General features: G+C 52.6%; 1 protein-coding gene across 1 annotated transcript in view; it reads right to left on the reverse strand.

Moving 5' to 3' along the window:
* TIE1 (tyrosine kinase with immunoglobulin like and EGF like domains 1) overlaps positions 1-14214 on the reverse strand; it is a 46281-nt gene that overhangs the window by 20717 nt on the left and 11350 nt on the right. Inside the window, exons 3-8 of the mRNA XM_074961952.1 lie at positions 9891-10001; positions 7438-7593; positions 6345-6476; positions 2317-2457; positions 1498-1626; positions 594-739 (exon numbers count right to left, since the gene is read on the reverse strand). Of these exons, the coding sequence (XP_074818053.1) occupies positions 594-739; positions 1498-1626; positions 2317-2457; positions 6345-6476; positions 7438-7593; positions 9891-10001 (815 nt within the window). The remainder of the gene's footprint in view (positions 1-593; positions 740-1497; positions 1627-2316; positions 2458-6344; positions 6477-7437; positions 7594-9890; positions 10002-14214) is intronic.

Raw genomic sequence — 14214 nt, forward strand, 5'->3', positions numbered from 1 at the left:
GAGCCTGAGGTACCTGGGGGCAGCTGGTACCTCAGACACACAGAGCCCTGGCAGGGTAGAGGGTTGAGCAGGGGCAGGGGAGGCACAGAGAGCCTCTCTTGGGAAGGGTGGGGGCCACAAGCAGCACCAGCGGGGTGGGACTGGGGTGGGTAAGCACAGGGAGCCCTGGCGGGGTGGGACCGGGGGGGCACAGGGAGCCCCGGCGGGGTGGGACCAGGGGGAGCACAGGGAGCCCCAGCGGAATGGGACTGGGGTGGGTAAGCACAGGGAGCCCCGGCGGAATGAGACCAGGGGGGCACAGGGAGCCCCGGCGGAATGAGACCAGGGGGGGCACAGGGAGCCCCGGCGGGGTGGGACTGGGGTGGGGAAGCACAGGGAGCCCCAGCGGGGTGGGACCAGGGAGGGCACAGGGAGCCCCGGCGGGGAGGGACTGGGGTGGGGAAGCACAGGGAGCCCCGGCGGGGTGGGACCGGGGGGGCACAGGGAGCCCCGGCAGGGTGGGACCAGGGAGAGAGGCGGCAGCACAGGGAGTCCTGGGAGGATGTGGGGGCACAAGGAGCCCTGATGGGGCAGGAGGAGGGGGGGCTGGGTACCGTGAGCACTGTCCCATCAGCCTTGCGCAGCTCGATGCTGTCTCGCACTGGAGGCGGGTTGCCCGTGGCCATACAGCTGATCACAGGCTGGGAACCCAGGTTAAACTCCAGCTCTGTGTCCAAGTTGATGATCTGGGGAATCCGATCTGGGACAGCAAATAGCAGTGCTTAGCACACAAGCCCCAGTCCCCCTGAGCTCACCACTCTCCCTGCCCCTGAGCCAGAGGCTGCTGCAGGGCATCTGGGAGGCCCAGTGCTCTGCCCAAACCAAGGGTTTTGCATTGAGGTCCTCAAGGCAGCTCCGCAGAGGACCCCCAGTTTTAGATGCCCTGAAGAAGTGACTTCCCTGGGCTCTAGGGGAAAGTCCCAGCAAGGACAGCTGGTGGATCTGCCCCCCTTCTCCGCTGACACCGTTTCACTGCTCCTCTCCCAGGTCTCTTCCCGCTCTGGTGGGCAGGAGGAGCCAGCATCTTGTGCCCAGGCAGCTCTCCACACCCCAAGCCAGTGCCCATGGGCCATGGTCTGAGCACCTCGGCTGGGCAGCGATGTCCCCCAACGGAGCTGGCCTGCTCGCGGTGCTGCAGTGCTCTGCTCTCCCACCCAGGGCCAGGGTCCCACCCAGCCGCACTTCGGTGGCTTTCCAGCCGAAGGCACTGCCCTGGCACTGCCAGCCAAGGAGGGGCTTCATTAGCCTGTCTCTAAGCAGCCCTTTGTGGCATTGGGCAGGGAGCAGTTCCTGAGGTTTCGAGCACCCCCAGCGTTACAAGGTCAGTAAGTGGGCGGTGCTCAGACACTGCGGGGCTGGGGCTGGGACAACATCAGCGGCAGAGAACACAGCAGGCTCCTGCCTGGCAATGCCGGACCCCCAGGCAGATCATAGGTATTGCACTGAGGGCAGCTCTACCTGATTTCTCGCAGCGCTCCCCATGCCACCCTGATGGGCAAACGCAGCCACTGAAGCGGTTGCAGGTACCTCCATTTTGGCAGTGACAATCCAGGGCACAGTCTGCGCCATAGTGTCCAAGAGGGCAGGCTGGAGGGAAGAGCCAAGAGTTCACTGGTCAACACCTGGCAGCGGTTCAGGATTTTGGCTTGAGACCGGTGCAAGGAAGAGCACGAGAAGCAACCGTAGACTCAGAGCCCCCAAGGCACTAATACTGTGTCAGAGCTAGGTGTCAGTGGCCCAGGGAGCCAGTCCTCACATGTCCTGCAGTCCAAGTGGTGATGTGTGCTCAGAGCTTTCTACTGTAGGCACCCTGCCCCATTCTCTTCCAGCCCAGCTGTGTCCCCAGGGATCCATTGTGGGGCTGGCCAGGGACAGGGGGTATGAGAGGAGACGGGGAAGCAGCAGAGAAGATTTGTTTGCTTCTTTCTGCTGCCGTCTGAGCTGTGGAAGTTTGCGTGGCTGATGGGTTGGGGATGTTGTGAGTGCTTTGTCAGGGGGCTGCAAAACTGGAGACATGAGCTGAACTCAGCGTCCTTGAGGGAGCACTATTGTATCCGGAATGCTGCACAGACAGCAGGGGACCCCGCAAGAGACAAAAATCACAGCAAACCAAAAGAGCCAAATGTATGGGTGGGGGCTGGGGGCTGCCTTGGCTCCAGGGGTGTCTCCTTTTTGAAATAGAAAGGTCAGGCCAACTCTGCCGCGGAGGGACCCAGTCTGAGGGTGGCACCTCTGTCAGGGAGGGGAGAGGAAGGAAGGCAGGCAAAGCTACTGTACCCGTGCTGCACTGTGACCCACTCCACCCGGAAGCGCAGGAGCAGCCGTACGGATCTGGCAGGCAGAAGCTCAGCCCCTTGCAGCCCTGGTCACTGCTGCAGTGTTCCTGGCAGTTACGGCCAAACCTCCCTTCCCTACAGGCTTCAGAACAAGACAATTCTCCTCATTACTCTGCTGCAGCCAGCACCGGTCCATTCACTGCTTTCCATTTCCACATGGCCTGGCCCTGCCCCAATGAACCCAGCACTGCCACCACCACAGCCAGGACAAGTTATGCAGCCAGCACAGAGATGCACTAACAGCTAATGAACTTACCAAAACCAACAGGGAATTGGGGAGGCCCCATGCCAGAACACGGCTGAAAACAAAAGTCTGTTGAGATCCACAAGGCAGAGCAGAGATGCTGGCCATTACTGGTGGGGGAATCCAGCCTCAGTCCCGTGTAAAATACAATGGTATAAGCAGTAAGAGCAAAATATGTATTAGCGGGAGATGGAGAAACACCAATCTCAGGGACAGGATAGGCAGACGTAACTGCTAAGGAGATCTTAGCCACAGCCAGGGACAGTTTTGACAGCATCAGAGACAAGTCTAAGCTAAATGGACCCAGGCAAGAAACAGCCCCAGCTACTGCACAGAGCAATCTTTCCACCCCAGTTCCATTTTGCAGCGTAAAACTCCAAGGTGGAGCAGCATAAGTCAGAGCTGAGGATTTCTGCCATCTTGCTAGCACAAGAGATCTCAACTCAGGGGACAGTGAACAGACGATCTTTGGGTAGGGCCAGATACTATGAGAACCTAGTCTGCTGTGCCCAGGCCAGCAGGACTAGAGTCACAGAGTATAGGGCCAGAAGGGACCATTGTGATTATCTTGTCTGACCTCCTGCACAGCATAGGTCAGAGACCTGCCCTGAATCAATTCCTGTTCAAACTAGAGGATAATGCTCAGGAAAACATCCCATCTTGATTAAAAATTTGGAGCAATGGAGAATCCACCAAAACCCTTGTAAGTTGTTCTCACTGTCAAAAATTTGCACCTGTTTTCCAGTCTAAACCTGTCCAGCTTTAAGTTCTAGCCAATGGATCTCGTTATACCTTTGTTAGCTATACTGATGAGCCCCCATTATCCAATTTCTCTGCCTTGTGTAGGTATTTATTGATTGATCAAGTCATACCCTTCTCTTTGTTAAATTAATAGATTGAGCTCCTTGCTTCTCTCACTGTATGGTACATTTTCTGATCCTTCAGTCATTTTCATGGCTCTTCTCTGAACGTTCTCCAGTTTATCAACATCCTTTTAGCAGTGTGGGCACCAGAACTGGACACAGTATCCAGTAACAGCCTCACTAATGCTGTATACAGAGGAAAAATCACCTCCCTACTTGACAGTCTCTTGTTAATACATTCATGGATACATCCACCATCTTAGCTACTGCATTGCAATGGGAGCTCACGTTCAGTCACTCTGGCTCCATCCTGTGGAATCTTCCTCAGCATGCTGGGGAAATGAGGGAATGGAGAAAGGTCACAAGGATCCCCTTCCCCAGTGTGAGTGGAAGGTGCATTCTGGGTCCCCATCCTCTCTCCAGCACAACTTCAGACCCTTGTGCTGCGACGTGTAATACAAGCCACGGCTGGAGGACCCCATCTGGCAAATACTAAACAGCTGAAGCCTGGAGTGACCTGTACCCTCCCCCATGGGTCTATGGTGATTGTGCACCTGCAAGGTGAAGGGACGATGAGATCACTATATTCTGGGTGCACCAGGGAATGGACCCTCCCTCTTCGTGGAGTCCCAGAGCCCGGGCTCCAGCCCAAGCCCAAACGTCTACACCACAGTTAAACAAGCTCTGCAAGCCTGAGTCAGCTGACATGGGCCAGCTGTGGGTTTTAATTGCAGTGTAGACATACCCTCAGTGTTCAGACTGTATTTTATTCTAAACCCTTCCATTCACGTCAGTACAGTGCAACATCACAGTATTCAATCCCTACATCTTTCTGCCTCTCTTTACTAGGACCTAGCTGGTAAAGAGATCTCCCTCTCTAGGGAGCCCTTTCAGGCCAGGCCACACTCAGCTCAGCCACTACAGTCCCCCCTTGTAATACTTCCTTCCTGGCTTTTATCAGGTTACCCAGCTGAGGCCTAATTAGTTCCTTACTTCTCCATCCCCTCCTTCTGATTAGCTCATTGTTCAGTCAGCTGTCTTTGGGGAAACTAATTGAGGTTACAGTCATCAGAGTGCTGGCCCACCTGTCAGGTCTCAGCACTCTGTCACACACCTCGCCATGAGCTCCCAGTGAGATACAAAAAGGGCTAATGTGATTCCGGGATATAGTGAGCAGGGTGAGGATTTTACCTCTGTCATTGGTGAGACTGCTACTGGAATACTGCATCCAGTTCTGACATCCACATTTTTAAAAGGATAGTGAAACATTGAAGAGGGTGCAGAGAAGAGCCACAAATATGAATTGAGGGCTGGAGAATATGCCTTACCATTGAGACTTAAAGGGTTCAGTCTGTTTAGTTTACCAGAAAGAAGACTTGATTACAGTATGTAAGTCTGTTCATGAGAAGAAAATATTAGGTACTTCAGGGCTCTCTTATTCAGCAAAGCAAGACAGAACAACCACCAAGAAGTTGAAACCAGAGAAATTCAAATTAGAAATAAGGCCAAAAATTAGCCATCAAGGTGATTTACCACTGGAACCAGCTCCCAAGGGAAGTGGTCGATTTCCATCTCCTGCTGACTTCAGATCCAGCCCGGCTGCCTTTCTGGAAGAGCTGCTTTACCAGACAAAAGTTACTGGGTTCAAAACACGGGGAACTGAGTGAAATTGTCTGGCCTATGATAGACTGGAGATAAAACTAGCTGATTTAATGGTCCCTTCTGGCCATAAAGTCTATGAGTCTATAAACCCAGACCCTCAGTGGGAGGAATCTTTAAAGGCACCTTTACAAAAGGACGGTCCCTCTGTCCCAGGATCTAAGCCCCAACTTCAGCACAGAGGGAGTCGAGATGACACGCTGCCTCCCACACCCAGCACGAGCAGAGCCTCTTGCAGGAGAAGGTTCTCTCAGATCCCTGAAGGCTTCACAGTCCTTAACTGAGTGCCACTCTCGGGGGCAGGTAAGGCAGTTCCCTGCCTCTCTGGAAGAAATGGGGAGCAGCGCCTGCCCCCGTCCTGCTAGAGGGGCCCAGCCTCCCACGCAGGCCCAGGAGACTCACAAACAACAGACATTTGACAAATCAGTCAAACTCCCGAAAACTGCAAACAGTCCCTATTGTCTAGAGCAGGCTGAGCCACAGACCTCCTTGATCCCATCCCCGTGTCAGACTGAGGTCAGCCCCAGCCCTGCATCACTGATCCTGTCACACAAGGAGGCCCAACTCCAGCCTGGCTTGTTCCTAACCCTGCATCCCCATCCCCATCCCCCAAGGAGCCCTAGGTCCACCACAGCCCATCCCCATCCCTGCAAAACTGTCCATGCCACACGAGGCCCATCCCCCAAGAAGCCCCAGATCCATCATGGTTTGTCCCCATCCCTGCATCACTGTCCCTGCCACATGGCAGAGAAAGGGGAGAGGAAGGCTCTGTGCCTACTGCAGCTGGAAAATGCAGAGAGAGGGAATCATAAAATCATAGAATATAAGGGTTGGAAGGGACCTCAGGAGGTCATCTAGTCCAAGCCCTGACTCAAAGCAGGACCAACCCCAACTAAATCATCCCAGCCAGGGCTTTGTCCTTAAAAACCTCTAAGGAAGGAGATTCCACCACCTCCCTAGGTAACCCATTCCAGTGCTTCACCACCCTCCTTGTGAAAAAGTTTTTCCTAATATCCAACCTAGACCGCCCCCACTGCAACTTTAGACCATTGCTCCTTGTTCTGTCAGGGTCAGGGTCAGTGGAGGGAGTGGGGTGTTTATTCCCTTGGCCTGTGGAGTTTGGAGGTACCTATGCCCCACGACTGCTTACTCCTGCTCCAGAATGCACTCCTCCCACAGGGGCTGGGTGTGTGGAGTCCATACCTTTCTCACAGCGAGTGCCCATGAAACCTGGAGGGCAGATGCACTCCCCAACACCGTCGTGGCAGATGCCTCCATTCAGGCAGTCAGGACAGTCCTTCTCACAAGAGGGGCCCCACTTCTTCGCTGGACACCCTGGGGAGAAAGCAGAGGGGGTTTGGGGCAGTGCCACACCACATGAAACTGTGGGAGCACCGGCTGCATGCTCAGTCTGCAGCTGAAAAATGAACAACAGCCCGACGGAATCCTAACCTCTGGGAATGCGAGTGCAGAGCCTCCACCCTAGGCAGGGCCAGGGCAACAGGACCCAGCATTCTGACAGCAGGAAATGCCAGAGGGGCCCATCTCCCGAGCACACAGACCTCAGCTCCGTGGCACACACATGTTCAGCCCCTCCCAGTTAACATGGCTCTGCATGAATGCCTCACTGGCACCCCAAAGGGCAAAGCTGAGCCACTGCTCTCTCCCACCAAACCCCACTGCTCCCTGTTCTCTGGCACCACCCCTTGTGTCACTCAGGCGTGGAACCTGGCGTCACCTTCAATTCCGCCCTCCCTTGCACCCATGCATTACTAGTGCTGTTTCCCTCTCCAGAACATTTCTTAGATTCCACCTTTGTTTTCCATCCACACAGGTGAGCTGCCCTCCAGGCCCTCCTCACCTCCAGTCCTGACCTCTGCACGTGCCTCCCTGTGGGGGCAGGGCTGGGGGAGAGCACGGCAAGAGCACTGTTGTATCGCAGCCATTTCTGGCTGCCAGAGGAGCCTCACTGGGCCCAACACAGCTTAGCTTAGAGAAGCATCCTGTACAGACCCTAGCTAGCCCCAGAGTGAGAGGGCGGCAAACGCAACGCACAGCTGAGCTCAGACAAAGCCAGACCAGGGCCCATCTCTGCTTGTCTGACCCCAAATCCAAGACCTCCGTTTCTCTTGGGCCAGGTCCCAGCCTAGACTGAGCCCTCACACCCATCAGCCCCTTCTCCAGTGGTTCTGTTGTATGTCTGGAGCCTAGGCTCTGGCCCCACATGGCATTCCTGCCCTGATCCCTACCCCAGCCAGGCTCCAGACCCAGCCGTGAGGTCCCACAGCAACCTTACCTCTCACAATCAGCCTGTAGAAGGCACTTGTCAGGGGACTGTCCCCAATGAATGTGGCACTGTACACCCCATTCTCACTCAGACCCACATCCGGTAGGGTTAAGGTGAACAGTGTCCCATTTACTTCACCCCGGTCCGTTGTCTGGTAGTAGGTACCTGAATTAAGGAAAGAGGGCAAATGGCATCAGGTCTTGAAGTTACCCAACACTGGAGCTGGCCTGAATAAAAACCTGTCCCCGTTTGTCCCTGTAGGGCAACAGTTCTTGACCTTTACTGCAGCCTGCACCTCTTTGGTTCTCAAAATATGTTCTCGCATCCCTTATCAAAAATCACTGAAGTAGGTCAGTTCTTTAAACCTGTTTGTATATTACAGTAATTGTTAAAAAATGTGTAACGTTAATAAATACATAGGTTTGATGAAACGAAGAAGTTGTACTTAATTTGTGCTTAATTTGTGTTTTCGATGATTTACCTTCTAAAAAAATCTGGCATCTCTTGCACCCCCAGGGGATGCATGCACCCCAGGTTAAGAACCACTGCTCTAGGGAGACCCAACCATCTGCAGCTGGGCAGCACCAAGGGACTCTGCCCTCTTCAGCTTGATGACCCAGACACATCTCGAGGATGTGGGTGAGCGTCCGGTCTCTCCTGGACTGTCCCTGAAAGGCCAGGCCAGCACAGTGAGCGCAAGGGCATGAGCCAATCCCTGGCGTCCAGTCCCGTGGCCGTCTGTGGGGGATAGGGATAGGGATCCCAGAAGAGGCAGGAGTCAGACAAATGTGCAGCCTGACTCCTCCTCTCCCTGGTCAGTGAGGTGCTCCCTCCAGGGTAGGTCTGACCCCCTACAGCAGCGCTGTCTCCAGGGACCGCATCCGGTGGAGGCAGTGTTTCTCAGGGTCCATCTGCACGGCAGCAGGGTGCATGCTCTCCAGCATGGATAGACAGACACAAACTAGCTCTGTTCACACTATCATACTGCAGTGTAGCCAGGACTAGCAGAGGCAAGGGCTCAGGCTAGCCGCCCACATATGTAGCCCAGGGGGCTGGGTGGGTTTGTGCTCAGGCAGCCAGCCTGAGCTGCCAGCCAGGCCACTCCGGTGCAGCTACACTAGTTTTAGGGCGCTATCGTGAGCAGAGCTAGCACGTCTGTTTCCCCACGCTGGCAGGCGTTGCGGTGTAAACATACCTAGGAGAAGGGGGGTTCTAGAGACACTGCAGAGCGAGTGCCTGGAGCCTATGGCACAGTCTGGACCAGAAACTGCCAAGGCTCATCCTGCTCAATGCGACTGCCTTGAGTACTTCCAGAGCAGTCGGGGGGGAGGGGCACCAGCCCCAGTCTCATTTGCATCGGGAGCAGGGTGGGAGGTGAGGGGGAGACTCACTTGCCACTTGTCCTGGGCTCATGCAATGTAGGGTTCAGTCATGTGTGGCGGAGGGTCTCACTGAGCCCTCACTCTGACCCTGTGTGGAGGGGTTTGCGGGTGATAGTCTCATTGGGATCATGTGCCCTGACTGTGTTTGAACCTTGGAACCTGGTCCAGAGCTCTCTGGAGTCCCTGGCCCTACGCAGCCACAACAGTCTGGTTATTTCACTAGGGTTGCTTGCCCCAGCCTGGCAAAAGGGATGGATCACTGGGGTCTCCTGCTGTCAGAGGGACTCTATCCTGGGAAGCAGTGACCCTGAAAAAGATTTGGGGGTCATGGTGGATAATCAGCTGACCACGAGCTCCCAGTGTTAGGCTGTAGGCAAGAGGCCTAATGCATAAACAAGGGAATCTCGAGTAGGAGTAGAGAGGTTATTTTAACCTTTGTATTTGGTTCTGGTGCAACTGCTGTTGGAATCCTGTGTCCAGTTCTGGTGTCCACAATTCAAGAAGGATGTTGATAAATTGGGGAGGGTTCAGAGAAGAGCCATGAGAATGATTAAAGGATTAAAAAACATGCCTTATAGTAGTAGATTCAAGGAGCTCCATCTACTTAGCTCATCAAAGAGAAGGTTAAGGGGTGACTTGATCATAGTCAATAAGAACCTGCATGCAGAACAGAAATTTGATAGTAGGAGAGCTCCAGCGGCCAAAGGTCTAACACAAGCCAATGGCTGGAAGCTGAAGCTAGACAAATTCAAACTGGTGATAAGGCACAAATGTTTAACAAACCACTGGAACAATTTACCAAGGGCTGTGGTGGATTCTCCATCACTGACAATTTTAAATCATGGTTGGATGTTTTTCTGAAAAGTTTGCTCTGGTTCAGGCTGGAATTAATTCAGGGAAGCTCCATGGCCTGTGTTATACGGGAGATCAGACTTGCTGATCACAGGGGTCCCTTCTGCCTTTATTAGCTATTAATCTCTTGGGGGCATGGCTCCCTGGGGTCTCCTGCTGGGGTGTGAGGGGACTGCTCACTAGGGTTGCCTTCCCCAGCCAGGGGAAGCCGCTCACTGGATCACTTGCCATTTCTTTTCCACAAGACATCTGTGTTCTTCTTGTGAAGGACTTTGGCAGAGAACGTGGCCGAGTCTGCAATGTTCACAGTCTGGGTGACTTTCAGTGGGACCAGGTGGGCTATAGAGAAACGGAGAAAGAAGGGTAAAGCTTAGGAGGGTGTTTGAGTGTTCACAATGACTCCTCTTTCCCAAGAGGGGACAGCTGCTATGGAGGAACTGCCAACCCCCGGGACATCATTAGGACCAAAAAAAGGAAAAAGTTAACATGTCCTTCTATGGCACAGCCTCATTGCTGATGTTGCTGAGAGCAGGGCAGATCCAGGCCAAGCAGCACTCTGATATCCTGGGCACTGGGATGTAGAGATGGGAGCTCCTCACACCCTGTACTCCATAGGTGCTGGAACTATGGGTATGGGGGGCGCTGCCACATGCCCCGGATTGAAGTGGTTTCCATCATATCCAGGGTTTACTGTTTGGTTCAACTGCTCTCTATACACATTGTTCCAGCCCCCCTTGCTGCGCTCCAGGCCATTCTGAAATCCAAAGTACAATGAAGTTACCTCCTAGATAGGATTTCTGCAGAGTGGCCGGGAGTCACCTCTGTCCCTGGCAGTATCACAGGCTGTGGGCTCCTTGTGGGTGCTGAGGAGGGAGCTGCACTACTCCTGCTTGGGCCTCTAGTCAACGTTTTCACCCATGGGCACAGGAAGTCCGGACCCCGGTATCTCTATGAGCGAGCAATGCCTGTGTGGCCGGACTGCCGGAAGAGCAGAGAACCCCAGAGAGGCCCATGCATGAGAGAGAAAGGGGTCAAACACAGTCAGTGATGGTCTCTGCCCTCTCAGAGCCCTTCTAGGTCCAGCCCGCCATGTGGCAGGAGGTGCAAGGCAAGGAGGGGAGCAGGAAGCATGGCAGGAGGACACACAGACACAGAGCCTCTGTCTGTTTGGATTCTCCAGTGTCCACAAGGAGGGGGAATTGCCCTCTCATACTAACCAGTACAAGGCTAGACGCAACCCATGCAGAAGGGGGCAGCAAGACAGGAAGGTCACTCGGGAACGAACATTAACAGAGGAGCTGTACCTGCTCTGCTGATTTTCCCTCTGCTGATACTCACACCTTCTTGCCAACTGTTGGAAATGGGCCACCTTGATTGCATTGGTGTCCTTAGCACTACAAAAGTAGTTTTCCCTCCCTTGGTATCCACCCCTTCTTGTCAACTGCTGAGAATAGGCCACTTCCACCTTAATTGAATTGGCTCATTAGCACTGACCCCGCCACTTGGTAAGGCAACTCCCATCTTTTCATGTGCTATAATATATATTCTGCTTACTGTTTTTTTTTCCATTCTATGTATCTGATGAAGTGGCTTCTAGCCCACGAAAGCTTATGCCCAAATAAATTTGTTAGTCTCGAAGGTGCCATAAGGACTCCTCATTGTTTTTACTGATTCAGACTAACACGGCTACCACTCTGAGCTGTACCTGGACACCTTGCAGTAATCACTGGCACCACCAGAGAGCGCTTTGCTGGCAACAATGATTAGGCATTAAGAAGGCTTTGGAGTGAGGCACTGTTGTACCGCTGGGAGTGACGGCAGGTTTGCAGAGGACTGCTTGTTGCACAGTATGGGCTGGAGAGGGGAGCAGGATGGTTCACAGGGTAGGTGTGGAAGTATGAATGTGCCCAGTTGTGCTTATGCTGGCGCACCCACTCGCTCCAAAAGGGCCATAATCCTGTTGCTCTTCAACCTCTTGGAGCTTTCCTTTGTTAAGATAGCAGAAGGGAAGTGCCCCTCCCAGACTGTTCCTTCAGTTTCTTTTCCCATCTCCCCCAGCTGCTGTTAGTGGCCTGGTCCAGTGGCTTAGTCCAAGAGGGCCCCTGGGCAGGCAACCAGCCCCGCCACCCACTTCCCACAGTCTGATCTGCTGCAATGAGATTGCAGGCACAGACTCACCCTTGTCTGTGCATGTGTGCACAACACAAACAATTAATGCAGCCAAAGGATTTCACAGTTCTCCTAGGGATTTTCAGGTTTTCACAGCAATTGTCAGTTTAATGTTTCCTGTGAAATTTGTGTGGCTAATAATACAGCTTTGTAAGTGTGTAGTGATCACTGTTACCCAGTGGAGTCTATATTAGGTATTTATAAATCATAAAAACTGTTAAAAGAACATTAAAGTTTGAAAGTCAACCACTAAAAAGTTAGGAAGTGCCAGAATTAAGGCTGGCTGTGCAGCCTTATTCCCCCGCCCCACGGGTGTGCATTATGATACAGCCTCTGATGACCTGATGCCATACTGTTTTTTTCCACAGGCCCCTGCCTCATTCCGTGCACAGGATGGATGGTGCTCTGGGGATGTATCAGGGTTGTGCAGGGAGTGATTTTGTCTGTAAGACTCCTGCTTCATCTGTTGCAGAAGTGGGAAGGTGTGCAGTGAATGAGGCAGAGGACTGCAGGAAAAGAAAGGATGGTTTCCTGGGTAAGGGAGCTGAATGCTGCCTTGGAGAATTGTATCTCTGCCTCTGCCACAGAGTTCCCCTGTAATGCTGGGCAAGTTACTTAAAACCGAAGTGTTCACAAATTGTTTGGTCTTCATTTTCTGGATTCCCAGTGTGAGATACCTGGGGCCAGATTTGCAGAAATGGTAAGCGCTCATAACTGCAACTGAAGTCAATTGGAGCTGTGCTTTGAAAGTATAAAGTGCTGTAAAACTGCAAAGAAGTCTGGGAAGTCAAGTCTTGTGTGTCTCAAGTAGACGTTTCTAACAATTTTGGCCTTAATGTCTCCGCCAAAATTGTAAAGTGGCGATTAAAATACTAACATCTCACTGGGGTGTTGTGAAGATAAATTCATTGAGCTACTACGGCAAGAGCATCACAGAAACACCTAGGAGGAAATTAATAATGTTATTTCCAGGGCTGGGTTTGGATAGGATGTATCCAATAAGGCATGAGGCCACACATTGTACGAGGAGATTTAAAGAGATACTGAATTATGATCTACTCACTGAATGAGGTGGGATCCTATGAAAAAGTAGCATGTGATCGTGTATTAAGGATTGTATCATAATGAATACGCATAAGGGGGGGGCAATTAAGTTTGCATGGGAACCCACATAGTCACCACAGGGTTGGAACCTTTAGATCCACCCCAAAGTCCTGTGCCATGTGAGCTAACAGAGTAACTGGCAGCAGTAGAAGACTGTCCTCCTCTATGTGGCCAGCCACTAGAAAGAGGTTTGCCAGGGGGTTTCACAGTGATGTGCTGACAGCAGAGGAATGTTGAACCTGTGGGGTCTATTTTAAGGTCTGAGGGGTGTGTGCTCTAGTGGTTACAGACGCTTCTGGCCCTGTGACCCCCCCCAAGACTGACCCCTTCTGCCACTGGCCCTCCAGCCTGACCTCATTCAAGTTCTGGTCTCCCCTCCTCAGTTCCTTGTGCCAACCCTGGTCTTCCCACAGCCCACTCCTGGCTCTCTACCCATTTTCCACCAAATGCCCTGGCTTCTTGCCCCAGTTTCCCTCCTCATTAACCCCCAAGCTCAGCTCCTCAGCCCCCTGCATCCCAGTCAGACTGCATGATTCTTCTCCGCCATGCTGCCTGAGAACACAGCAGAGACAGGCTTGCAGCTCTCAGTTACTGGGCTCAGAGCCACAACTATCCTCTTTGGCCAAGAGGAGCAAATTCAGCGGAAATCCTGCTCAGCCCCTGCATCCATGAGAGGGAGCATGTGCAGTCTGAGCAGCATGTAGGCGCTGTAGAGGCTGCTGCAGCATGCTCTGTACAGACAAAAATCATTTGAAATTTAGCTGCTAAACTCTAACAAGTCTCTACTGAATATGTGAAAACTGCAGTTTTTAGGGGTTCATAACTTGGCCAAATTTGGGCAAGTTTTCATGGGTAAGAACATAAGAATGGCCATACTGGGTCAGACTAAAGGTCCATCCAGCCCAGTATCCTGTCTGCCAACAGTGGCCAATTCCAGGTGTCCCAGAGGAAGTGAATCTAACAGGTAATGATCTAGTGATCTCTCTCCTGCCATCCATCTCCACCCTCTGACAAACAGAGGCTAGGGACACCATTCCTTACCCATCCTGGCTAATAGCCATTAATGGACTTAACCTCCATGGATTTATCCAGTTCTCTTTTAAATATAGTCCTAGCCTTCACAACCCCCTCAGGCAAGGAGTTCCACAGGTTGACTGTGCGCTGAGTGAAGAAGAACTTCCTTTGATTTGTTTTAAACCTGCTGCCCATTAATTTCATTTGGTGGCCCCTAGTTCTTATATTATGGGAACAAGTAAATAACTTTTCCTTATTCACTTTC

Source organism: Natator depressus, chromosome 8 (assembly GCF_965152275.1).
Source record: "Natator depressus isolate rNatDep1 chromosome 8, rNatDep2.hap1, whole genome shotgun sequence".
NCBI classification, from domain to species: Eukaryota; Metazoa; Chordata; order Testudines; family Cheloniidae; genus Natator; species Natator depressus.